The sequence below is a fragment of the Mustela putorius genome, unplaced genomic scaffold (genome assembly GCF_011764305.1).
Source record: "Mustela putorius furo isolate JIRA1106 unplaced genomic scaffold, ASM1176430v1.1 tig00000275_pilon_pilon_pilon, whole genome shotgun sequence".
NCBI classification, from domain to species: Eukaryota; Metazoa; Chordata; class Mammalia; order Carnivora; family Mustelidae; genus Mustela; species Mustela putorius.
In genome coordinates, this window is record NW_025421341.1 from 32,062,269 (window position 1) to 32,088,495 (window position 26,227).

The window sequence follows — 26,227 nt, forward strand, 5'->3', positions numbered from 1 at the left end:
AAGTTTTTTCGGGACGCCTGGGTGGCTCAGTGGGTTAAGCCGCTGCCTTCGGCTCAGGTCATGATCTCAGAGTCCTGGGATCGAGTCCCACATCGGGCTCTCTGCTCAGCAGGGAGCCTGCTTCCTCCTCTCTCTCTGCCTAACTTGTGATCTCTCTCTCTGTCAAATAAATAAATAAATAAATAAATCTTTAAAAAAAAAAAAGTTTTTTCAAGCTTTCTCCAAGAAATAAATGAAGTGGTAAAATATGTGAATCAAATTTCTCTCAAGGGACAGACACACACACACACACACACAAACTTAAGAAATGTATTAACGGATGACTATGTACAGATATTTTGATACTGATTTAAATAAGCAAAAACTGTAAATGGATTTATGAGAGGCCTAGTACATTTGCACTCTAAACAGGCAACTAGTAAAAGTAAGGATTCCTCTTAACCATGGTACTGTCTAAAATTTAAAAATTTTTGTCCTTATAGCCACAAATTCAATGACATGCAAATGAAATTACACATAGGACTGCCTTAAAAACAATCTTGGGGTGGGGGGGCGACCTGGGTGGTTCAGTGGGTTAAGCCACTGCCTTCAGCTCAGGTCATGATCTCAGGGTCCTGGGATCAAGCCCCGCATCGGGCTCTCTGCTCGGCAGGGAGCCTGTTTCCTCCTCCCTCTCTCTCTCTCTTTCTCTCTCTCTCTCTGCCTACTTGTGATCTCTCTCTGTCAAATAAATAAAATCTTAAAAAAAAAAATCTTGGGAGTGGGGAGAATGACTGAGGATATTAACTGAAACAGTAATTGCTGAGGATTAATAATTACTGATTGGTTCGTGGAGGTTATTCTACTACTATTCTCTCAACTTTTGCATGAATCTTTTTCATAAAATGTATCATGCCATTGTCCTTTTCTTAATCCTTCAATGGTTCCTGAGTTCCATTATTGGTTAAACCCATACTTGCTGCGGGCCTGCCAGGCCCTACATGACCTAGTGATTATCTACCCTTCTCAGATTTCGTCTTCTACAACTTGGCCCTTTCCAAAGGCCCCTCTTGCTTTTCCTCCAACATGACAAGCTAATTCCCACCTCTGGTGGTGCACTTCCCCTTCCCTCAGACCTGTACAGGGTTGTTTCCTCACTTCATTTAGGTATCCACAAATTCACCCTGCCTCAGAACAGGTTACTCTAACCAGCCTAAGTATACTCCCCCCATCAGCCAACCTACATCCTCACTTTGTTTTCCTCCACTGCATTAGCACTAACTGAAATTTTTCTGCTGGAGAACAGTCTTTTTATTGCCAGGGTCACCCTCTAGCATGGAAGTTCCATGTGGTAAACAACTCTGGGTACTATCCTGTTCATGACTCAGGACAATCCCAGTACCTAATAAATGACACTAAGTAAGAATCCTCCTTTAAAGGTTCATGAGAACTTTGCAACAGGGTACGTTATCTGAGAGCTGAGTGTCATGGCAGCAAAAACTAAACCAAACCAAACCAAAAATACCAGCTGCTTCTTAAGTTTCCTGTCAAATGCTAAGGCCAGAAACTTGAAAGGGACTTAAGCATAAATACGCATATGTGAGCATATGTCCACACATTAAAAAAACAGGAACAACAACTTGGAATATTTGATGGAAAATTATATTAGCACATATCAGTGAGGTCAGAGTCAATAAACTTCAGTTAACACTTTAGAAGTGTTGAAATTAATCATGACTAAAGTCTAAAAAGAGCCAGCTGATTCTTTGGAAACTTTATCAATGAAGTTATTAAAAAAAAAAAAAACTGCTTAAATGTAAATTCTGTTTAAGGAAGCTAAAGATAGTATTCTATACCAGAAAGAATTTAACCGGATTTGTAATTATGCAGAAGTTATTCCTGATACAAACTGCCACTTCAAGAGTCAGTGTTTTGTCTACCATATATGACAAGATCTCTGGATCATAATATGTTAATTTGATTAAATGAGTCTAGCGACTGGTAATTCTGCTGAGAAATCTTTTCTCTCTGGCTCACTCTAAATTGACTGTCTTACAGATTAAATTTTATTATGCCACACAAAAATGAAGATTCAAATCTATGCAAATCACGTAATCAGTTGCTATAATATAATCAATGTAATCATCTGAGATTCTTTACTATGCTAGAGTTAAACAAAGATTCAATCTTGCCATAACTCTGGATGATTTGCTAATGACTCAAATCTAGTAATCAAAAATAAAAGTACAGAAGAACCTAGAGTCTTCTTAAACGCAAGAATGAGCACAAACCCTATTTTTTAAACAGTTTTAAGTTCATGAGAACCTCCTTATATGAAAGCCTCCTTACAGCAATAAATAAACAGGAAAAACAGCACCCACCTAATTATTAAAGGTTTGGGGGGAGGGCAAATTTAAGAGTATTCACTTACTAGCTCCACTTCCAATTGTTCTATGGAAAAGTTGTGACATCCGGGGACCGAGAGGGCCAAAGAGATGAGGAGGAAGACCCCTGGCCTCTAACAAAGCTAAAGAAAAAAGAAAGGCATGAGGAATAGTTGAATTGTAAATGCAGTTGATATTACATAAAAATTTCAAGCAACTGATTCATCTCACATGTAATGTTACTCCCCCCCCCACTTTTTTTTAAAAGAGAAACTACATCAAACTTTTCAGGCCACTCTTAGATATTAATTAATATAAGTCACAACACCCAAGTGCTAGTTTGAAGGAATATTAAGGTTTTATGGAGATACTAAATATCAGTGCCAGAGGGGACTGTAAAAATGATCAAAGAAAAACCCAGAGTAAGTATTTACTTTTAAGAAATTATAGGTTAAGCACCCTTGTTGCTTTCCCGCTGATACTGGTCATGAGATCTTCCAAAAAACATATGGAAAAATTATTTTTTATCAGGTCCAAAAGGTGAGAAAAAAATGTGTTCACAAGACTTCTAGTTGAAAAGAGACTGCTGTAAGTTACTTTAGGAACTTAAAAGCAATGTGAAAGTGCTTTCTAAATAATGTTTCTCAGAAGCCTCACACTGGGGATCTATCATAGAAACCAACTGTGTGAACACAATAATAATACATCTCCACCACCACCCATTTGTAAAGAGCATACAAATAATATAAGGCTGCTTTTTTAAAAGCACACCATTAAAATACATGGTGTTTAGGTATACACTTACATTCATTTTAAAATAGGTGACCAAGAACACAAAAGAATACAGCAAAAGCACCCCACTGGGATGCTTTACCGTTAGCAGATACCAGAGGACAACATTTTAAGCTATCCCCTTTTCAAGACCTTCCTAAATCCTTACCAACTATACAAGCAACTGTAATGGAGAACATTTTAAAAACAAAAAACACATATATTATCAGATTTTGTCTAAACAGTAAAAATAGAGAGCCAGATCATCTTCCAAATCCAAATCATCACAAATAAGTTTAAGTACAGGCATTGCTAGATTATGTTTCAATGAGCTTATCTGAATTAATTTTAACAAAGAACAGAAGTCACAGGCAGCCTATGATAATGGTTCCTTGTAAGCTCATTAACTGTCTTTACCTTGTAATCGTCCCATCTCAGAATCATCGGATTCACTCTCCCCAGAGGTGGTCATGCCCACGGCCCCTGCAACAGAACTAGAGGCTTCAAAAGGGGGGGAGAAAACAAGGTGAGGGTTAGGAGAGGAGCAGTCAAACTCATTATGTCTGGTTTACCTTAAAAAATAAATAAAGAGCAGAGTTTTACAGACCACCACCAACAAAGGCAGCAATTAAATATGTCTCCCCGTTGCACACTCAGCTCTTAATGATTTCGCCCTGTAACTTCAATGAACGAAAGGATGGCTCAACTATTTTAAGAGTTCAACAAGCATAAAAATACAAGATTTACATTCCTTCCATACATGGCTCTGACAGATTCCTCATGCCTCTGAAACTATTCCTCTTGTCCTGAAATCACGTACCAAAAGTCCATGAAGATCACACTGCCAAAACCACCATGAGGTTGAATAGATGGGGAATTAGTCACAATCAGAACAGAAAGCAAAACTGACATCGGGGGGCGACGTTCCAAGCAGACATGTGTCTTCTTCAGTTGGCCTGACTTTACTTCTCGGCTGCACTCTTGACAACAATCACTCAGACGTTTTCTCTAAGAGCACGCAGATGATACCCTTCTTATTTCCAGGGTAAAATATGGAAGATATACATCACGACCAACAGCAAAGCAGTTTAGGACAAAATAGAGGACAACTAGGATGTCAAAACCAATGCAGAAAAAAGAGTTCAGATTTAGAAGGATTCTACTACCCAAAAAGCTAAGTTGAGCAGTAAGTCAGCCTAAGCAAAGAGAGGCTGATTCTATTGTGAACCTGACCAGATGAAACGATATTCCTCTAAAACCAGCAGTTTTGCTGTTCCTCCTCTCAGTGTCCGCTGAGTCTTTAAGCATTTATTCTATACAACTAACCTGTGTATGACAACATTATCCATAATACCCTAAGCCCTGACAAAAGATCAGCCCAGAACATTTTTTATTGTTAAAAGTACATGGATAATGGATGTGAATTTACAGAGCTTTTCTGAAGAGATGCTAATATACGAGCCACCAACTGTAAATTTTCTTAATAATTTTCTTCACATCTCATTAAGTATTTTCTACGATTTCACTGGGATTTTTAAAAAATTCGCATTAAAAACATATGGCTTAAACAGGAGTCAGTTAACTATGGTCTACAGGCCAAATTCAATCCAGCACATCATTTTGTCAATAACAAAATAACATTTCTTTAAAACACAGCCAAACTCATTGTTTTACACATTTTCTGTTGCTGCTTTCCTGCTACAACCACTGAGGTGGGTTGTTAGTTCCAACAGAGCCTGCAGGAAGCCTAAAACATCAACTATTTGGCCTTTTACAGGAAAGATTAGTTCCCTGGTTTATATTCACAGGTTAGCAAGAAATACTAATATTAAAGTGTATCAGAGTTTAACAAAATCCACACTTCTGGGGAAGAAAAAAGAGTAACCTGCACTCTGGAATGCTACTTACACGCTGCATTTACCAAATGCTTACCATCTGCAAGCTGTGTCTATTTCCTTACGACCATATAGGGAGGCTGCTCAGCTTTTTCACACTCGTGAGGTTAACTGAGGCCTTGTGACTTTCAGTGTACTTAGTTGCCCAAGGTTGACTGGCTACCCTCAGAGATCAGAGATCTGAGCCCCAGTGGTCTGACTTTTCATTAGTTGTACTCAAATACTGTACTCTAATGGCCCCTTAAATATATTCTTCAGTACTAAATATATTCTTCAGTACTAATTTTTCATTCTAGTACAGCTGCTTCTTCACATTAAACAGAAATCTTAACAAATACTGTTATTAAGGTTCCGATTATGACTGAATTCGTTAAAGTAACTCTTAAACTTGCTTTTAAACTCTTCCAATTATGTGCAGAGAAAATACAAAGGCTTAACAAATCAAGTCACTGTTTTTTTTTTTTTAAGTACCCTCTGGCACCACATCTTTTTTAGGGAAACAAAGCAAGGCAAAACAAAATTTCACTTGGGAAGGTAATGCTGAGTTTTTTCAGTTTATGTATTAGAGGGTCACCATAAGGAGGGGCAAGGATATTCTGATTTTTCATGGAGGTGGAGAGCTTGTTTTGACAGAAATCAGTCACTGAACCCCTAGAAAAAAATCTTTCACCATCCCACTGATGGCGAGCAGTAATCATCTGTCTACTATAGTTCCCTGTAGTATTACAGAATTAGATAAACCAAACTAGCCTCGCCCGTGAGTGGCGGTTTGTAAAGTGATGCAGGTAAGGAAGTGTTATCAGCCAACAGGAGTCAGTGATAAAATTCTTTAGTCAGCGCCTCAAAACTCCCTGGGCAGCTTGCACAAGACCTGTCCTGACACAAATATAAACCTAAGATTATCAAGCAGAGAAAATGTGATGCCAGATTTTTAAGAGGTGTCAATCTTTTATCATGTTGTTGTTTAAACCACTACCTCCCCCACCTAGTCTTTAGCATATCTTCAGGGTACCATGCAAGATAGTTTCTAATACACAGCTGAATTAAAACTATGGAAAAAATATTTAAATTAGAACATAAGAAATTTATCACAGAACCCCACATCTTTGTACCTTAACCAATGAGGCTCCTTACGCAGAAAGACAATAAAATATCAGAATGCTGATAAAATTCAAATTCACTGAACAGGAACCTTTTCCAGATCCCTAAAGGCAATCAGTAGCAGGACTTTTCAGGAGTATAACGAAAACATTTGAGCAAGGCCAAAATAATAACTGTTAGTAATGTAATTATGCCTTACATGGGCCCTGGTATCAGGTGATACAGACACATCTAATTTTTAGGAATTCCAAACAAAAGTAGTTAGGGAGATAAAAAACTAACAGAACTGGGGTTGCTTTCTTTTTTAAAACTCACCCTATTCGTTTCCTGTGAAATTAAGATTCTCAGCACAAAATTAGGTGTCAGAACATAGGCTATTTTTCCCTGCCATCTGACTGTTCTGCAGGTATAAGGAAGAATACTTGATTTCTCACTCTAGAGTCTCTAGTATTTATAAAACTTTACCAGCACTAGGAAGAGGTACACAGTTCTGATTAAAGTCCAAAACTAGGCCCCCAACTCATGGGAAAATGTGATGAGCACTTTACTTTCAACTCCAAGAGCTAGCATCTCTCTTCTACGAAAAACGAGGGAAGTGGCTCCAAATATAAGTAGATTTCAAGGTGACCAAACAAGTACACCGTTATCAGCCAGTTTTCCTAAGTGTGAACAATACTGGCAAAGTCAGGGTGATGGGAGTAGGTCTGCCGAAGGTGGAGCAATGCTTAAACACTACATGTACGAAAAGCAGTAAGCTTATTTCAATGACTTCACTGGAATAGGTCAGGAAAATGGTATTTCCAAAAATAAACAACACTGGGGGAAAAAACAACCATAAAAACACTGAGAGATTAAATCAACCTCTTTCAATTAATAAAAACATTATTTCAAAATAAATGTTTCCAATAGAGTGTTACATCAACTCTTTAAGAGCTGTCTTTGAAAAGATGCTTGCCAAGAGATGCTCTAAGTTATTACCACCATCAGTTTATACTCCACACTAGAGGGTTTTATTTCTCTTTAAATTCCAATTGTACATATGGAAAAACAAAAGCACATCACACAGAAGAACTTCATGCCCAGTTAATAAGGAATCTGCTTCTTCCCGCAGCACTCCTTCAGTGGGCTGGCAGAGAGGATACCCATGGCACCTAGAAGGCATCCTGCTTCCAAAGCAAAACCAAGCAGTGCTGTGTGGCTCGTGTTATCTTTCCCCTGAACGTGGAAAATACTGAGATCACAGCACGACTTCCACTCTCAAAGACAAGGAACATAAGCATTTACGAGGCAGGCTTATGGACCTAATCCCCTGAAACTTTTATCCTCTTACGTAAATACACCACGGATCAAAACTTCACACAGTGCCCCTCATCCTGCCTGTCAGTGGTACCATCTGAGATTATCTCTGGGACTGTTTGGGATGCGGAAGGACAAAGCCATCAGAAAGGCGCCCCTCTTTTTCGAAAATCTGGATTTCAGAGTCCCACAGCCAGGGGCACTCCCACAACCTTAACCACTATGTGCCTCAGTTTTCCCTCATTGTTAAAGAGGAGGAGAACAGTAGTCACACCTCAGCATCTTGTTTTGAACATTAAATGAGAGTATATGTAAAGTGCTTAATACCGTGTCTGCAGCAGTGTATACTCTACAAACGCTAGCTCCAATAATCACTGTCATGGGTCCACTTTAACACACTCGGCAGCTCCATTTCTGTCCTCCACGTAGGAACTGCCCTACTTCCATAGGTAGACTTGAAATAAAACATTGAAACACCGAGAAGCATAGCCTGTGTGGCATCAAGAGCTTCGGTGATTTGTATGTGCAATGGGCTGTGGTTTCCCTCAAACTTAACCCTTCTGCTAAACTATTCTTTAAAAAAAAAGTGCATGAAAAATGTCCCCTCTCACCAGAAGAGATGGTTCAAGTTCGCCATGCCACTTAACACACAAAACCAAGACAGACAGTGGTAAAACTGTTAAGCTGGACAGAACGCTGAGACAAGCAGCACAAAACATGAATAGTGGTGGGCAAACTAGAACCTTCCTGGCCAACTAGGGCATAGGCTCCACCACAGGCATGAAAGAAAACTAGCACACACGCCAATCTTAGGTGAGAACACCATTAAAGTAAGAACATACCTACACCTAAGGCCATGTGTATAATTCTGAAAAAAGGGACTCATCACACCCAGGCTCATAGTGAAGTAATGACCTGTAACATCTTCCCATCTGTTCTTTATGTTGCAGAGAAATACTTAGGACAAGCTACATTTTAAAACCTGTTGGCGACAATTAACTTCTCGAGTATTAGCCTTCTTTTCTTCTTGGTGACAGATACATTTTTAAAGCTGGAGTGGGGGAGAAGCCTTATTTTTGTTGTGCTAAAATATCAAGTAGAATAAAAGTAAGCCCATAAAAACATAAATGGCATTCTTAAAGTTCCTTTTGAGCAGAACACTTACTACTTTTTAGGGGTTACAACATTCTCCATTAAAATTTACACATGTATGAAGAAGCAATAAGCCATATCCTTACTTTCTTATTACGAACTTAAATTTTCATTGTGCAACTACTGTATATCAGCAGTGATATAGAAGAACCTTCACAGAAAGTGACGTTATTTCCTAAAATCCCTCTGAACGTAGTTAGTACAAACTTGGACTTGGAAAAGAATTAAAAAAGAAAACCGAATGAATCCAACTCATCAAAAACCAAACCTATAAAGTAAAACAAAGGAGAACACGTTTATCTGATGGTAATATCAAGTATATCTCTGTCTCCTCTCTTGTCTTATAACGGGTATGCCTGCAAGGTAATTTCTCTCTCAACAAATCATTAAAATACATAAATGCATTTTAGGGCTAAGACATGCCAATCTACCTGCGGCTCCTTGGGGAGTTTCGTCTGTCCGTGTAGCTGAAGAATTCACGGTCTCCTGGCTGCTTTCAGGGTCTGCCATTTTCTCCTGTCGACGAGCTTCAGCTGCTCCTCTTTTGCCCAGGCCAGAGCCTCGCCGACTGCAACAGAAAGATGCCATCACAAGCAGCACTACCAGTGACCAGGAGTAATGTCCATGCAGCACAAAGCTCCAATGCATGGAGCACAAAGCCAGTTTCTTCTTTTTCCATAGAAATTGTTGCAAAAAATCATTATGGGTAACAACCAAGACTTTGTATATTTAAAATTCTTCCAAGTTACACTGCATTCACAATACATGCTTTTGTGGTGCTATGAGCTGTTGTCATCTTTACAAGGCAGAAATGATTTTTCAGCACTTCAATTAAATGGAAAAGTGACTCCTACTGAAAGAATTCAACTCACTTAAAACAGATCCCCACTTCCAGGCTAAATAGTGGATCAATATACAAGCGACGCTTGACAATGCAGGGGGAGGGGGGAAGAAGAGAAAAAGATGTGAGAAATTATCACTTAAATTCCAGATAACTTAAATAAACAAAAAAAGAACTACCCTAACAATGAACAAGAGATCCGTCCTTTAGAATAAAAAATTAAAGATTTAACATTTATAAACACATACAGATTATACTGAGGGAAGAAACTGGTTTAGGACTGAGGCACAGTGTAATATGGAAAGAATAATGATCAGTTATTTCTCACAAAGCAAATTACATTTTACTGATGATGAGCTTTTCTATTTTAATAAAGAAATCAGTAAGCAAATCAGGTAAAAACAGAAGATTTCCCCAAATTATTGTAAGTTGGTATTGCTTAAATAGCAGGCCTCCAAATTAGGAAATGAAAAAACACACTACTAAGGAAATGTTTTAGACCAAAGTCAAACTGCAGTGGAACTAGACGCTGGCCAGAAAACAATGAGGAAGCAGCAGGCATAAGTGACACATAAATGAAGGCTCTGAATTACCAGAGAGTACTAGAAGAGTCTGTTCTTCCAAGTAGTAAAAAATCCTCCCTAAATAGGGATTTGTTTAGCCAATCTTTTCTTCTACGGAAACAGCTCACTCCAGACCCAATTTACCAAGCTACAAATTAGTGGGCTTCAAATTAATTCATCTACTTAACATTCAATTTGCATAACCCATGTGACACACACTGTGCTCCACAGTTTGATATCCTCAAGGAGTATTAGTCTAAAGAGAGATGAAGACACGGCTGCAGCAGGCTGGAAAAGCACTAAAGTTAAGACAAATTGCCACTAATACAGAAAATTTTGAGATAAAGAGCATTTCTGGCAGGCGGCTAATAGCTGGTATAGAGAATAACCATGTAAACTGTAAGTAATTTCACGTATGCTAACACAGTGGTCATGAGGAGGAAGGCGGCAGGCAGCAGACAACCATGGGACACTAGATTACCTGACTTTGCATCAACTTAAAATTAATTTCAACCCCAGTGAATTTGGTTTATATCTCAGATTATCAACTCTGGGGAAGCCACATTCAAAAATCTAGCCCCAAATTTTTGGCTCTCAGGGTTCTCATAAAATTATTGCCAAGAACCCACAGAAGCAAACAGGTATACTAATCCAGATATTTTATTTTTATTTTTTTAAGATTTTTTAAAAAATTTATTTATTTGACAGAGGTCACAAGTAGCAGAAAGGCAGGCAGAGAGAACGGAGGAAGCAGGCTCCCTGCTTGAGCAAGGAGCCCGATGCGGGGCTCGATCCCAGGACCCTGGGATCATGACCTGAGCCGAAGGCAGAGGCTTTAACCCACTGAGCCACCCAGGCGCCTCTACTAACTCCAGATATTTTAAACGGCATTTTAAACAATCCAAATAGAACCAGAAAATAACTGAAAAAGTAGAGATTTAAGTGCCACGAGACCTTTTCTTATGACCTGCAATTAGTTACTCTGTTTCCTTGTGCCACTACCGTATTTGTCACCAAGAGAGGTCATTGTGGCTCATCTTAGAGAAACAACAGAAGAGTTAAAACCTTCCAGTTCACCTGAGTTAGAGTAGGGAAAAGGCAAACTGAAACCATTTGCCCTCATCACTGTTATCTGGGCACATTTAGAACAAACTACATATAAAAGAGGAGTAAGTCCAACCCAGCTGCCAATAACTAGCTGCACAAAGGCATTTGAGCAACTGACCATGCGTGAAAAGGTGAGGAAATTATTAAGGAAAAAAAAAATGTTGACTAAAGATTCTCAATCAGTTAATAAAAGAATGTGAAATAACACACTGTATCATATCAAAGGTAGTTGGTTTTCTGAAAATGAGATCCAAACCAGCAACTGGGAAAATGGGAACTGAAGACATGAAAGCAGACACATGACACCCACATTCCTCTGCGAGGGGTAGGTGTTGTAATACAAAATGAAAATGAAGTACATCTCTCCCCCTGATCCATTAAACTCAAGTGATGCCAACACTCTGAGAAACTAATTAGGCAATATTACAACCATTAAAACAGGCATCCCTTTTGGTCCATTAATCACACTATTGGGAAATTTAGCTACCTCTGAAAAATAACCCCAATCTGCATTAAGATGCTCATTAGAGATTTACTGGCCAACTGGAACTCTGAAAACAATGAAATGTCCAATAGCTGGCAGTAACTCTGTGAAAATAATATAGCAACAGAGGAAATGGTAGAGGGTAAGAGTGTTATAAAAAAACTGCATGATTAATACTTAGCAAAAACATGTACATCAACACTGGGGAAGAATTCAATTATATTGGTAAGTTTCTTTACTACTCAATTTTCAAGTGAAAATTTCAGTAATTTTTGAAAACTCAGAAAGGTAAGGATTCTAATGAAAGCTGAATAGAAGATAACAAACTGGCTCGTAAACTGGAAAAACCAATGTGTTACCTGGCACTAGCACAGGAGCCCGTGGTCTTTTGGCGTGTGCTCCGCCTCAAACTGGGGAGCTCAGCAGGTGGGGATTCACTGCGCTTCTTGGTAGATTTTCTTAAACCTATACACGTGAAATGCAAAAGTGCATTTTTTAAAAAAGAAATTATCATAAAGTAAAAATTACACAGTTCTTCAGGTCAAAAATCCATTGCATCTTCCACGGGCTCTCTAGCACTCTGCTAGATTTCTGTCGCAGTGTGCCTTTACTTACCCAATCCACCCTGGCAAGGTTAATATGGAACTCGGCGTTCCCCGTCATGATAAACTTGGCAAACCCCACCTGGGTTCAACCTTGACTCCAACTATCCCACACTGTGAAGGACAGTCGTCCTCTTCTCATACATGCCCTTTAACCATTCCTATCATCTCTACTCCTCCACTAATAAAGCCAAGACTTTTTTTTAAATTTACTATATATTTCAGGATCTTACTAAATTTAACAAATGTTCCATTTTTCGTTTTCATTCATTAGCATATTAACATTGTCTTTAAGCTGTCTCTTTTATCTAGTTTATATAAAATTCATCAAGTAGGACCATGAAAGAACAAAATGCTTTCTTTTCTTCACACCACCCCATCAACAAGGAAAACATACTTGAGGTGAAGGTTAGGAGAACGTCCAATGTACAGATAACTGAATAATTAAAGGAAAAAGCCATAAAAGCACACCTTACATATTATTCTGGAAGCTAAAACCAGTTTCTTCATAGGGTTAACACTCTAAAAAGGTACAGCAATTAAGTCTATTACTATTTCATAAACAATGCAGAGGCCATCAACCATCATTCGCCCAAACAATGTTACTGTACATGATAATATACTGGGTGGTGTGTTCTAGCTACACAAAGACTTCCAACAGAGAAAGGTGTCCAAGTGAAAAAGCTTATTTCCAGAACTACAGCGTCACCTTAAAAAGTGAGCGTTTCCTTTTTCAGACACTAATTACACAGTAGTAACAATTCTCCGGGTCACTTGTTACCCCACACCCAGGAACTTTGTTTTTAAAGATTTTATTTCTTTGAGAGAGGACAAATGGGAGGGATGGGTTGCAGCAATGGGAAAGGGAGAAGCAGACAGACACCCGATACGATGCACAGGGAGCCCAAAGCGGGGCTTGATCTGAGGACCCTGAGATCACGACCTAAGCCAAAGGCAGACATTTAACCTACTGAGCCACCCAGATGCTCTCTTGTCCAGAGAACTTTTAACTTTTGACCATTTTACTGCTTCAAAGCAAAATAAAAGAAATTCCTTACTCTTGATTTTGTTAAAAACACCAGTAAAGGGCATGGGTAAGCAGTGGTAAAAAAAGATTCTAGACATCTTCATGATCCTTTAGACAATAAATTTTAAACTTAAGTTCATTCAACTTGGGATGATCTCTATATCCTATATACATAATGAAAGCTGCTAAGTGAAAAACACACTGTTAAGGACTCTTTAAATACCAAACAGAAGCTTACAGTTTATAGCTTCTTTATAAGACAAAAATCTGCAGACAGGCATTACCATTCAGAAATCTGAACCACACCTTCCAGCCTTCCCCCCACCCCCGCAAAGTAAATTTTGGGAAAGGTTTATCTAGACTCCTCAAAAGGCATAAAAGGAACAAAAATGAAACTTTAAGGGGGAGAGATATCGGCCTAAGGGTTTCTTAAATTTCAATTTTGCTTTTAGATTGATTTACTACGCAGTTTATCACCAGAATTACTTAATGTGATCCCAAATCAATGCCCAATACTCCACGTGATTTTATCTTTGTCTGGACACATATACATCCTGTCACCTGAAAGATAAACATGGCATGTAGACAGATTGATTATAGGACTAGCTTAATATGTTCAACCAATTGGCATCACTATTTTTTAGTATCTGAAGAATTCTGAAGTTATTTTAAATTATGTTCCAGAAAACATTAAATTATACTTACCTATTTGAATTGTTCAACAAAGTTAGAATAGCTTTAAAAACAATTCATAGAAAAAACTGTGAGTGCATGTTGTATTAAAACACTCGACAATGTTCTCACCTATAAAGCACTTTAAAAACCCCTATATTGTTGTCACGAATATTAGTTTATGTGACACTCAGCTAAATGTCTTCACATATACCATGACACGGTATTGGACACTAGCAAAAATGTTTATACCTATTCAGTGACATTCAAAATAGAATAACTAAACATACTGTGGGCTCCTGCCATACTACTTATTAGGGGACAGTATACATTTTGACCAAACTTCTATCCTTTCACTACTCATATACTTTTTTATACTTCAGTATTTAACTTTCTTTACAACAATTTCATTCAAGGGGCGCCTGGGTGGCTCAGCTGGTTAAGCGAGTGCCTTTGGCTCGGATCATGATCCTTGAGTCCTGGGATCGAGTCCCATATCGGGCTCCCAGCTCCATGGGGAGTCTGCTTCTCCCTCTGACCTCCCCTTTCATGCTCTAATAAATAAATAAAATCTTTAAAAAATAAATAAATAAAACAATTTCATTCAAAGGTCATTTCCTTATGATAAAATATACTCACTTTAAATATATGAGGCTCAATATGGACTTGAACAAATATACTGACCCGTATAACCAACATCACCACAATCAAGTCAGGACCACAGCCATCACTTCGTGCCCCTCACAGTTGATCCCCTCACCCACACTTCCTGCCTCTGGAAATCACTCATCTGTCTGTCGTTCTTGCCTCTTCTAGAATTTCATATGAATGGGAGTCATACAGTGTTCTGGAGATTTCATGTTGCTGCAGAGATTCACAGTCCATTCCTTTCTAGCGTGGAGAAGTATTCCTTTGAATGGATGTGCCACAGTCTCTGTCTACTGTTGGTGTTAAAACTTAAGAGAAATATACTAAATAAATTACGGAAAAGTAGAGGGCACCTGGGTGGCACAGTCAAAGTAGGAGTCCAGCCCGTTGTTTCAGCTCAGGCAGTGATCTCAGGGTCTGGAGATCGAGCCCCACATTGGGCTCTGCACTCAATGCTAGAGACTCTCCCTCTCTCCCTCCACCCCACCCCACTGTACTCTCTCTCTGGAATAATTAAGTAAATCTTAAAAAATAAACAAAAAGCAGGACCGAGGAGAACCAAAACAACAAAGTAGATTAAAAATATTTTTTTTTTAAGATTTTATTTATTTATTTGTCAGAGAGAGAGCGAGCGAAAGCAAGCACAGGCAGACAGAGTGGAAGGCAGAGTCAGAGGGAGAAGCAGGCTCCCTGCGGAGCAAGGAGCCCGATGTGGGACTCGATCCCAGGACGCTGGGATCATGACCTGAGCCGAAGGCAGCTGCTTAACCAACTGAGCCACCCAGGCGTCCCAGATTAAAAATATTTTTAACTGCCATTATAATCACGCTGCAATGTAAAATGACTAGCAGAGTATCTATCTGACACGACTCCAATTAGCTTGATAAACAAGGAGACATAAGCCCAAATATTTTGTTTCCTGAAAGGCAATCCCATGATAAAGGAGCTTCTACATGTCATATTCTATAGTGGAAAACAAGTTTGCCTATTTGTAACACTACCTGAAGCAAGAATGGAAGATAAAACTAGCTCCCCTATCTGCTCCAAAAACTGGAACAGGGAAATACCAAACATGGTAATTACTAACTTATCAGTATTTCTAAGTCAAGTCAAACGTTGGAAGAACTCAATACATTCTTCCAAAGTCTAAAACATTTTTAGGAGATTACAAATGTCAAACTTTCTGGGAGCAAGCTCTGCCTAGAGAATGGGGCGAGGTTAACCTTCTTTTGGCCGTTCAGCTGCCGATGCCAAAACATACTGTATTCACGATTTTAGACTGGTTCTAGTTTTCAAAAGCATTTCCAGATAAAAAGTTATGATAATTCTTATTTTTCAGACATAAAACTATTAACTGACTTGTTTAAAGGTACATACCCCAGACAAACCACACAATTCTTCAGTTTATTTTAAAGCAGAACAGGGGCTACTACATTATCAATATACTTATGGCCAAAGTTTAAACTGGGCCTTACAAGTTTAATTAGAAAATGTTAAAACTTCATGTAAAAACACTGTAGTTTTGAGGAATCAGATGTATCTCCTCCCATTCTACTGGTCAAGTAAGGGTTATTTCAATGAAAGAGGAAACAATGTAAGTAGAAACCATCAACCTCACTGAAAATGAATTAAAATTCATGGGCACGAGAACGCAGGCACATATGCGCGTCCACGCACACACAGAGGCATTAATGTAGCAAAAACTGCATTTATCATTTGTTTTTATGAGGCCACTCTGAGAAGCATCCAGAATAGCACTGGTCAGATTAATATACTAATGTCCAATGTGTAATCAAGTCAGGTATAAATGTAGACATACTTTCACCAAAGCTCTTGACATTATTTTGGTATGAAAGAATATATGCTCTTGGGGCTCCTGCGTGGCTCAGTAGGTTAAAGCCTCTGCCTTCGGCTCAGGTCATGATCCCAGGGTCCTGGGATTGAGCCCAGCATTGGGCTCTCTGCTTGGCGGCGAGCCTGATTCCCCTTCTCTCTCTGTCTGCCTCTCTGCCTACTTGTGATTTCTCTGTCAAATAAATAAATAATAATCTTTAAAAAAAAAAAGAATATATGCTCTTGTTCCTATAAATATATTCTGATCATCTTTATTCCTGTGGATAAAAATGAAACTGGAAGTTAGTGCTATTCTCTTAAAAGTCTGAATTGCTTTGCTCCTCTATGGCGTATCTATGTCTTACCTTTTTTTCTTTTTCTTGAAACAAGTGTTCCTAACCCACAACTAACTTGCTCCAAGTTCAGGGATTCATCTTTTATGAAAACATTAGTTCTTTTACAAAGTTAGGACATACAAATGTGAAATAACTAAATCCGTTATGTATCCACTTGTAAGCTCGAATTTTTTTTTTAACATTTAGTTTCAGCTTTTTTTCTATTCAGCATTAACAGAATTCATTGTTTTTGCACCACACCCAGCGCTCCATGCAATACGTGCCCTCCTTGATACCCTCCCCCCTTCAAAACTCTCAGGTTGTTTTTCAGAGTCCATAGTCTCTCATGGTTCACCTCCCCTTCCAATTTCCCTCAACTCCCTCCTCTCCATTTCCCCATGTCCTCCATGTTATTTGTTATGCTCCACAAAAAAGTGCAACCATATGATAATTGACTCTCTCTGCTGGATTTATTTCACTCAGCATAATCTCTAAGCTCGGATTTCTAAAATACAACATCTGAAAAGAATGAACAACTGAGAGTCTTAGAAACTATTTTCTTAACTAATACAAAGATAGGTATGATTGTGGTGCTACTTATAGTGATTTTTCTTCCCTACTTCAAATTTTTAAATGTGTTACTCTTTGCATTACATTACTGTGAAATTACTCTCATTTTGTAATTTGCAGCAAGAATGAGCATTAGTAACATGATCTGCCTACCTCAGCAAAAGAGTAACCAGAGGTAGGACAATAGCAATTCTAGAAAGATACAGTTTTCACTATTAATTCCACTAAGTTACTTTAAAAGTAAGAATAAATTAATAATGCATATTCACAGCCAGGCTTTTATTCTATTTTTAATTCTTTCACGAATTAAATGAGGATGCTGATCTTTGATATGATATATCCACATAGTCCCAAATACAAATACAGCCCTCCATGATAAAATAATTTAACTATGCTATATATAATTAAACATTCTAGTTTCTTAAAGAGTCCTTATGTTATATAGTGAAAATAAATCTAAATGTCAATTTATTGGTGAGGTTGTTTGAAAGTCAAGTGAGATGGGGAAGAGATTGACCTAACACTTTTATTCAGTGAATAATGACTGAATTCAACTATATGAATGTTTTTGTTTTCCAACTTACATATTCATTTCAAAGCTCCTTTTCAAAGCGACCTTTAAAAATGATCAAGTAGGGGCTCCTGGGTAGCTCAGTCAGTTAAGCATCTGCCTTCAGCTCAGGTCATGATCCCAGGGCCCGGGGATCAAGACCCATGTAAACAGGGGCCCCGCTTCTCCCTCTCCTCCCCTTTTATGCTCTCTTGTGCTCTCTCTCTAATAATAAAATCTTTTAAAATAAATTAACAAATAAATATCATCAAGTAGACATCTACTGTATTACTGTATAATACCCAGAAACCCTGTTCTAAACACCCTTTCTGGTTTTTTTTTTTTAATTCTTTTGAGAACTCTCTCCTACTCCTTTCTTTGTGTGATACTGATGAAGTACCATTCACAGTACACTCCCATTATAGGAGTGGGACTCAAACAGGCCAGACTCTTTCCATCATAGTCAGTTACAACCCTGCCTCCAAAAGAGTGATTTGCTCAAGGATAGGCATATGCTCCAAAGATATCAGGAACTTCCTTAAAATTTAATACATAAATGATTGGATAGCATCTTTGGGGAGGAGAGAGGAAGGTGTTGAGAGTCATAACATAGGTCTGGGACTGTCAGTGTCACCTTTTTGAGCTCCTGGACCAACTCAAACCTGAAGCTAGCCAATCCATTGGCTTTACCAGTCCTATGAACTGACCGGTATTTATGTGTGTATATGACACTTATCAGATAATACGTTATCATATAATATATATCTTATATAATATACAATTATATTAAAGCTTCTGTTTCTAAGGTAGGCGTTGACAACTGCAGCTTGTGGGCCAAATTCCAACTGGCAACTTGTTTTTGTACATCCCACTAGCTAAGAATGGTTTTTACATTTTAAGAAGTTGTTAAAAAAAAAAGAAAGAAAATGTAATAAAAACTGTATGTAGTAGAAAAACTTAAAATACTACATGGACCTTTAAAAAAAAATTGTTAATTATTGAGCTGGACTTTGAAAAGAAAAAGGAAGAACAGTATATATGGACTCACCAAGTTTCAAAAACCAGTTAAAAATTAAAAAATAAAACAACAACAACAAAAAACTTGTCCAAAACAAAATACAAACAAAATTCCTTGTATTTTAGGAAGAAAATAAGACCTAAGCTAAACAATATCTCATTTTCAATTACTAATTTTTCTAGAACTAGTTATCTTCATTTTTTGGTGACAATTTTTGCTCAACTCCCGCAGATAACAAATACTTCTCCTTTTTAAAATGGTACAGTAGACAAACCAATGACTAAGGTACACCAACCAGTTACTTTAAATAACGGTATTCAAAACTGCTACAATTCATTTACATTAAAAGGTATCAGAGGATGATTAGGACTGGTTTTTGGGGGGAGTGGGGGGGAGGACTGAGTTGAAATGCAAATTCCCAATTTGTTTACAAATTTTAAAAAGCTATCAAATGGGACACCCTGGTAGCTCAGTCGGTCAGTAAGCATCTGCCTTTAGCTCAGGTAATGATTCAGTCGGTCAGTAAGCATCTGCCTTTAGCTCAGGTAATGATTCCAGAGTCCAGGGATCTGATTCCATGCTCCACGGGGAGTCTGCTCATCCCTCTCCCTCTGACCACCCCCAACCCCCGCACTTCTGCTCTGTCCTGGTCACACTCTCTCAGTAAGTAAAATCTTTAAAATAAATAAACAGAAATAAAAGATAAAAAGCTATCAATTATCCATTTATTTACATCCTGAGTCTGTTTGAAAAGGTATTCAGCATGACTTGTTTATTCTTCATAAAAGGGAAAAAATGCACCAAATAACTGAGTACTATCACACATGAAGAGTTCAATTTAGAATCATGCAATGGGGACACTTTGCCACAAGACAAAGTAGACCCAATAAAAAGAATTAATTAACAGTGGGAATATTTTCAGTAACTTAATCTTGATTCCTTCAGCCAAAACAGAATCATGAGAACCTGGTATAACTTGGGGCTGCTGTGTACCTATTTTCAGTATATACCTCCTTATTAATGCTTACTCTGCCAAAATAAATTCACAAAATGGAAAGTAACCTAGCATATAAAGAGGGATCACAGATGTTTATTTTAAAATCATTCAGTAACAAAAAAATGTGTAGATGACAGTAAGGTAAATCCCAAATGGGATTTTTTAAGCCAAGTTTTTATTTTCTAGCCAATGCAGAGCAATTTCATGCACTGATCTGGCAATATATATTAAACACATTAGAAATGTACAAAGATATTCATCTAAGCATTACTTTCAATAATGAGATACTGGAAAAGAGCTAAATGTCCAATCATAGGGAATGGTTAAGCAAACAGCAGTATGGTAATAAAAACTGCAGGAATACAGTTTTGGCTAATAAGTATATGAACAGACCGACATTTTACATTACTAATAGGAATGTAAATTCATATACTTCTGCAGGCAATTTCAAAATATACATCAATATTTTAAAAGAACATAACCAGAAACCTAACAAGGAGATAATGATGTAAATTACAAAGCTCTAGTCAATTAAAAAAATTCAGAACAAAGTAAATGCCCACTTATTGAGAATGAGATAAATTAGGATACGTCCATTCACAGCCATTCAAATGATAGAACTCACAGTTCTTCTGAAAGGAAAAAGGTCTGGTGTTAAGCAAATAAAGCACTTTGGTTTCTACCTAAACAGACCTAAAACAGGGATATTACCTCATCCTGTTGTCATGAGGATAAAATTTAGTGTGTGTTACATGTCTAGCACAGAGTGTGGCTTACAACGGGCCCTCTACTGTTATGGAGAGCAAGCGCCAACTTTTGAAGAAATATGTGCATATACATGACAAAGTGTGTGCCTTCTAGTTAAAGACAGATAATTGGACACACATATTCATTTCTGTCCTCTCCAGAAACCCCACTAAACCAGCATTAAAAGAATCTGAGGCATAAATCCACAAAGATGAGAAGAATGGAAGAGATTACTATCACAACACAATTTTACAAGATGGGAAGCAGAAATCCCAGCGCTACAAATTCCAGAAAACTAAGATAAATTACTAATGAGAATGACACTCAGAATCCTTCAAAGTTCAGGAATTGATGGTACCAGGTACCTCTGGGATGACTCTGAAATAAAACTGAGGACTGGTTGATAGGCTGTTTATGACGCAGTCAGATCCCCAGCTCCCCTCCCCCACTTGCACAGCTGGGTATCTGTCTCACTGCTGACCCAGCAAAACACAAGACTTCTGTTCTGAACAAAGTATAAAATAAAGAAATTCTCAATTAAAGCACACAGCTATATCTAGGTGTGCCATAGCAAAATGAGAGAAGAGGAGGAGGGATCAAGTATGAACAGACAGATAAAATGACAGAGGGCCTCTTTCCTAGGCCTTTTTTCCTGCTCAACCCCCAGACTTTGGTCAGTTTGGCTTTTACCTCTGGCAGGAGTGTGAATAGATCTTCTCTGTGGAATTGCACCAAAGAAAAAGATCTAAAAATAATGACAGGTTTTTTAATGACTAGCCCAAAGAGATCACTAGAGAATGGATTTCAGTGAAATCTCCTCTATGTGCTCAGAGCTTACAAATTAAGTGTTGGTGGACCAAAAATCTGAGTATGAGAAAACCACCAGGAAATACCAAAACCTGAGGAAAATTCCCAATATGAAAATCGAAACCAATCAACCTCCCGCCCCCCCAGCAAAAACCTCATGAGAACTGTGTAAGAAAACTCACCATTAAGGTCGTCAAAAAAAGAAATGTATACAAAATATAAAATGAAGTAAGAACGAAACCACCTCTTGAAATTAAAAACAAGAGAGCCGGGCGCCTGGGTGGCTCAGTGGTTAAGCCGCTGCCTTCGGCTCAGGTCATGATCTCAGGGTCCTGGGATCGAGTCCCGCATCGGGCTCTCTGCTCAGCAGGGAGCCTGCTTCCTCCTCTCTCTCTCTGCCTGCCTCTCTGCCTACTTGTGTTCTCTCTGTGTCAAATAAATAAATAAAATCTTAAAAAAAAAAAAAAAAAAAACAAGAGAGCCAACAGAAAAAAAGAAAAAATCAATAGAAAGGTTGAAAGAAGTTGAAGCAATCTACCAGAAAGTAGAAGAAAAAAGCAAAGCCAGAATGAAAACATCAGAACTTTCCAAGAGGACAATCATCCAAAGTAATGAAAGAGAAAAGAAACAAGCATACAGTGAACAACTGTCCTGGTCGGCTTGCTTCTAACCACGGTTTTAAGGCTGAGTCCTGAGTCTGGGTGAATGCCTCAGACCCAAGGGAAACCAGGACTGTTGGTTACCCCAACAAGAAATGAGACCAAAGTCACAGCTGTGGCAATACCATGACATGTCTAAATAATGGAGGTAAAGATCTACAAGCGTCTAGAAGAACGGGTTATACATACAACAGATCAGGAATCAGAATGTCTCTAGTTAATGAAAGCTTAAAAATAAGATGACTCTTCAAAATTTTTAAGAACCCAGCACTCTATATCCAATCAAACAAGTACCAAGGTTGTGTATTTTCAGACAGTCAAAATCTGAAAATAATGAAAAGGCTTTTAAAAATCTCATAAGCGGTTTTTCTTAGAAAGCAAGTGGAAGAAGATATATTCCATCAAAACAAAACAGTGAACTGGGAAAGACAATGCGGATCTGGAAACAGAAAGCTAAACAAAAGACTGAAGAAAATGCCCAGGCTCTATAAATAAAAGCTGTGAAGCAGGCATAAATGAGCGGCCATCCAGAGGCCTTATTTCTTCAGGACTATTTAACAAAAGCCAAGTAGACAGCTTGAGAAAGAATTTAGACAGTAATAGAGTTTGGAGTAATGGGTTCACAGAGAAAAACATCAACAAAGTAATTATTTAAATCAAGAAAAACAAAAACATGTGAGCAAAGAATCCTTCCGACATGACTCTGTAAATGGCATTTCCGACATGACTCTGTAAATGGCATTTATGTGTCCATACACACATTGGGTGGGCACTGATCATGCCTGGGCAAAGGGGAAGTGTATACAGTACATGCTTGGTGGGTACAGAGGTGCGGTGACTCCTTCATAAAAGGCAGGCGATAGTCAATAAACATACAAGCACACGCTCTATATACATGGAAATAAATACCAAAATAACCAGACCTGGGGAACAGCAACATGGTGGAAAAGACTGCTGTTTTTTAAAACTTATATGTAACTTTAGTAAAATGTAATTTGGCTAAATTAATTCTTATTCTGAACTGGTATACAAAAATACATACCATGATAATTTAAAATTGGCAATGGAAAATAAAAGCTTTCTTTGGGATGCTTGAATAGTTCAGTTGGTTGAGACTCGGATTTGATTTTAGCTCAGATCCATGACATCAAGCCCCACATTGGGCTCCATGCTCAGTGGGGTCTGCTTCTTTCTCTCTCTCCCCACCCCCTGCACGTGCAGTAACTAAATCTTTAAAAAATAAAAATGTGAAAACTTAAAAAAAAAAACAACAAAGCCTTCTTAACTCCTTGGCTGATGATACTTGTTTCCATTCACTGTTCTTTTTTTAATTTGGCAACTCACTTTTCTAACTTAATTTTTAAAGCCTCAAAATTATTAGGAATCAGTAATTTTTCAAACCACTTACATATTAAATTAGAGCTTTAAGCTGCTAATTATTTTCACAGCTGTCTTACAATGCAGAGAACTCTCAACACTCAATCCTTTTCCCTTTAAGCTCCTCAGCCAACACCTCATGAGGTGAAAGGTAATTTAATTATTTAGATGACCCTTTAAGACTCTACGCGAAATCAAGAATTTAACTCTTAAAATTCTCTCCTGCTCAACACATCGTTATTTCTTCCCACCATGCTAGGGATGCAAAGATACAGGTCTCTGTCTTAGATTAATGATAGAGGCCTAATCTCAGCCAAAATACCTTCCCAGAATTCTGCATCTGCCTGATTCTTGTCTAGTTCTAATAATGGCCACAGGCTGCATTCAAGTCACCAGAAGAGCATGAAACTCAAGCTGGAAACAAGCTGGTAAGTACTGCTGACTAGGTTATTAATAATGTGTGCATGATGTCCACTTAAATAATGAGAGGAGACCAGATCTATAAATAGACACATCAAACTAGAAATATAGAGTTCCATAAAGGCCCCAATTTTGATCACAAACTTTCTTGTATTTCTATGTCATCCATCACCATCTACTATTCAGATACTACATACTCTGAAAGTCATACGACTTCAAGATTAGCTTTCTTTTAAGTCAGATTAGCAAATTAGACCTTGAAGCCATATGAATTATAAGAACATTTTAAAATATATTAAAATATAAAAATATTTTCAAAACTCACTTGTATCATTATACTGCTGGACTGCTTTTACATTTACGCTATACAAATTTCTGAAAATGTCTGTTTACTTATGCTAAACACAAACCAAGAATAATTTCTTAAATGTGTATTAAAAATTGTCACATAAAAATTTTTTAAAAAAAGATTATTAAAAAAATAAAGTAAGAATTGTCACATAACACTATCCCCTCTAGGGTATTCTCAAAACTTCTATCAACTGATAGAGTGTAACCTCGGTCATAGAGCTATTTTGATCAGTTGCAGCTGGCAAGCCATAAGGCTTTAGGAAATACATCTCAAAAGTTGCGGTTTCGCTAGTTCTCCTGCCAGCCCTAATTCCTGACCAGGAACTCCTTCATCAGTCTGTTAACAGTTGCCAAAACAGCACACTGGGAAAGGTCTTCTTGCTTAAGTATCATGACTAAATGTATTCTATCATTTCCCAGAGGTTCCTTGGACTACTGCTGTCTCCCAAGATAATCACGCCAATCTGTAAAATACTATTAAGCAGAAGTTACCATAAGATTTCTCACAGCCGGGGCGCCTGGGTGGCTCAGTGTGTTAAGCCACTGCCTTCGGCTCAGGTCATGATCTCAGGGTCCTGGGGGTCCCACATCAGGCTCTCTGCTCAGCAGGGAGCCTGCATCCCTTCCTCTCTCTCTCTGCCTGCCTCTTTGCCTACTTGTGATCTCTCTGTGTAAAATAAATAAATAAAATCTTAAAAAAAAAAAAAAAGATTTCTCACAGCCTTCAATGTGTTAATGTAATCCTAAATCTCCTCCAGTAGTTATCTGACTATGGGAAATGAGTTTTCATGAAGTATCATGTAAGTACCATTACTCTACAATTTGGAAACAATTTTTATCTCCCATGAAGCTTTACTGAGCAACCGTTCATCAGTGATTCTTTACCTGAGAAAACATATCATATTCTAATTAATAGGTTCGCTGATTCTTAGAAGTTGAAGAAAACAGACTATCAATCAATTTGGAATGCTTTTTATCTCACGAAGTGGCCAAATCCATTTTTTGGATAACATACAGATTCTGGTTCCACGAGATACACTAATCATAAATCTGCCCGTCAACCTCTACCCACTGAATCTAATCATGCCCCATGTCTTGCTGGAGGGCGGGCATTTCTTCATGCGTAAACAGCCCTTCAAATATATGACAATAGCTCTCGAGTCACTATTATATGTCAGTACATTAATTATACAAAGTTATTTTCACATACTTTCTTTTATTTATGCTTCCCAAAGATGAATTATTATTACTATTTTACAAGTAAGATCCAGGATTACGCTGCATGGTTTGCCCAACTTCTCAACACTATAAAGTCATAACAACTTCTGGGGCGCCTGGGTGGTTCAGCCAGTTGGGCATCTGCCATCAACTCGGGTCATAGTCCTGGGATCAAGCCCCACCCCACATCGAGCCCTGCATTGAGCTCTCTGCTCAGAGGGAAGCTGGCTTCTCCCTCTACCTCTGCCTGCTACTCTGCCTACTTGTGATCCCTCTGTCAAATGAATAAATAAAATCTTAAAAAGAAAATAAAGTAGTAACAACTTCAAATCAAGATCTTTCAAATCTAAAAATAGTTGTACCTTAAACTTGATCAGAGGATTTATCAATCCTTCATTCTCAAAAGGTTGCTGAACATGGTTTCTGTCTTAGCATACTCAATTTCTGCTGCTCTAAATTCTACAATGCACCTCATGTACTAACTACTATACTAAGTGTCCTCATATAATCATTTATTCTCAAATAAGCTATTATACCCATTTAGAAAGAAAAGGTTACAAACTTTCCCATAGTCACCACTTGATACAATGGGAGAACTAGGATTCCAACCGAGGATTTTCACTTCTAGAGTAAGTTTTCTATTGCCAACATGCCATTACTTGAAACTCAAAAAAGATTCCCATAAAAATACCTTATTTTGCCCCTCCAGTCTTAAGTACAATTACCAAGTACCTTCAGCTCTTTTGTGGTATTGCTTCCTATATTAACTCCCTTTTCCCCCAGAGAAATACATTAAGTAAGCATGCCTAAAATCCACCCCACC

General features: G+C 38.0%; 1 protein-coding gene across 18 annotated transcripts in view; it reads right to left on the reverse strand.

Moving 5' to 3' along the window:
• TRIP12 (thyroid hormone receptor interactor 12) overlaps positions 1–26,227 on the reverse strand; it is a 145,951-nt gene that overhangs the window by 56,958 nt on the left and 62,766 nt on the right. For 17 of the 18 annotated variants that reach the window (XM_004773423.3, XM_004773420.3, XM_045078833.1 and 14 more), the window contains 4 exons: positions 11,933–12,038; positions 9,010–9,146; positions 3,552–3,635; positions 2,411–2,506 (listed from right to left, as the gene is read on the reverse strand). In XM_004773423.3, coding sequence (XP_004773480.1) covers positions 2,411–2,506; positions 3,552–3,635; positions 9,010–9,146; positions 11,933–12,038 — 423 coding nt within the window. The remainder of the gene's footprint in view (positions 1–2,410; positions 2,507–3,551; positions 3,636–9,009; positions 9,147–11,932; positions 12,039–26,227) is intronic. The other variant, XM_045078844.1, reaches the window with a different exon arrangement.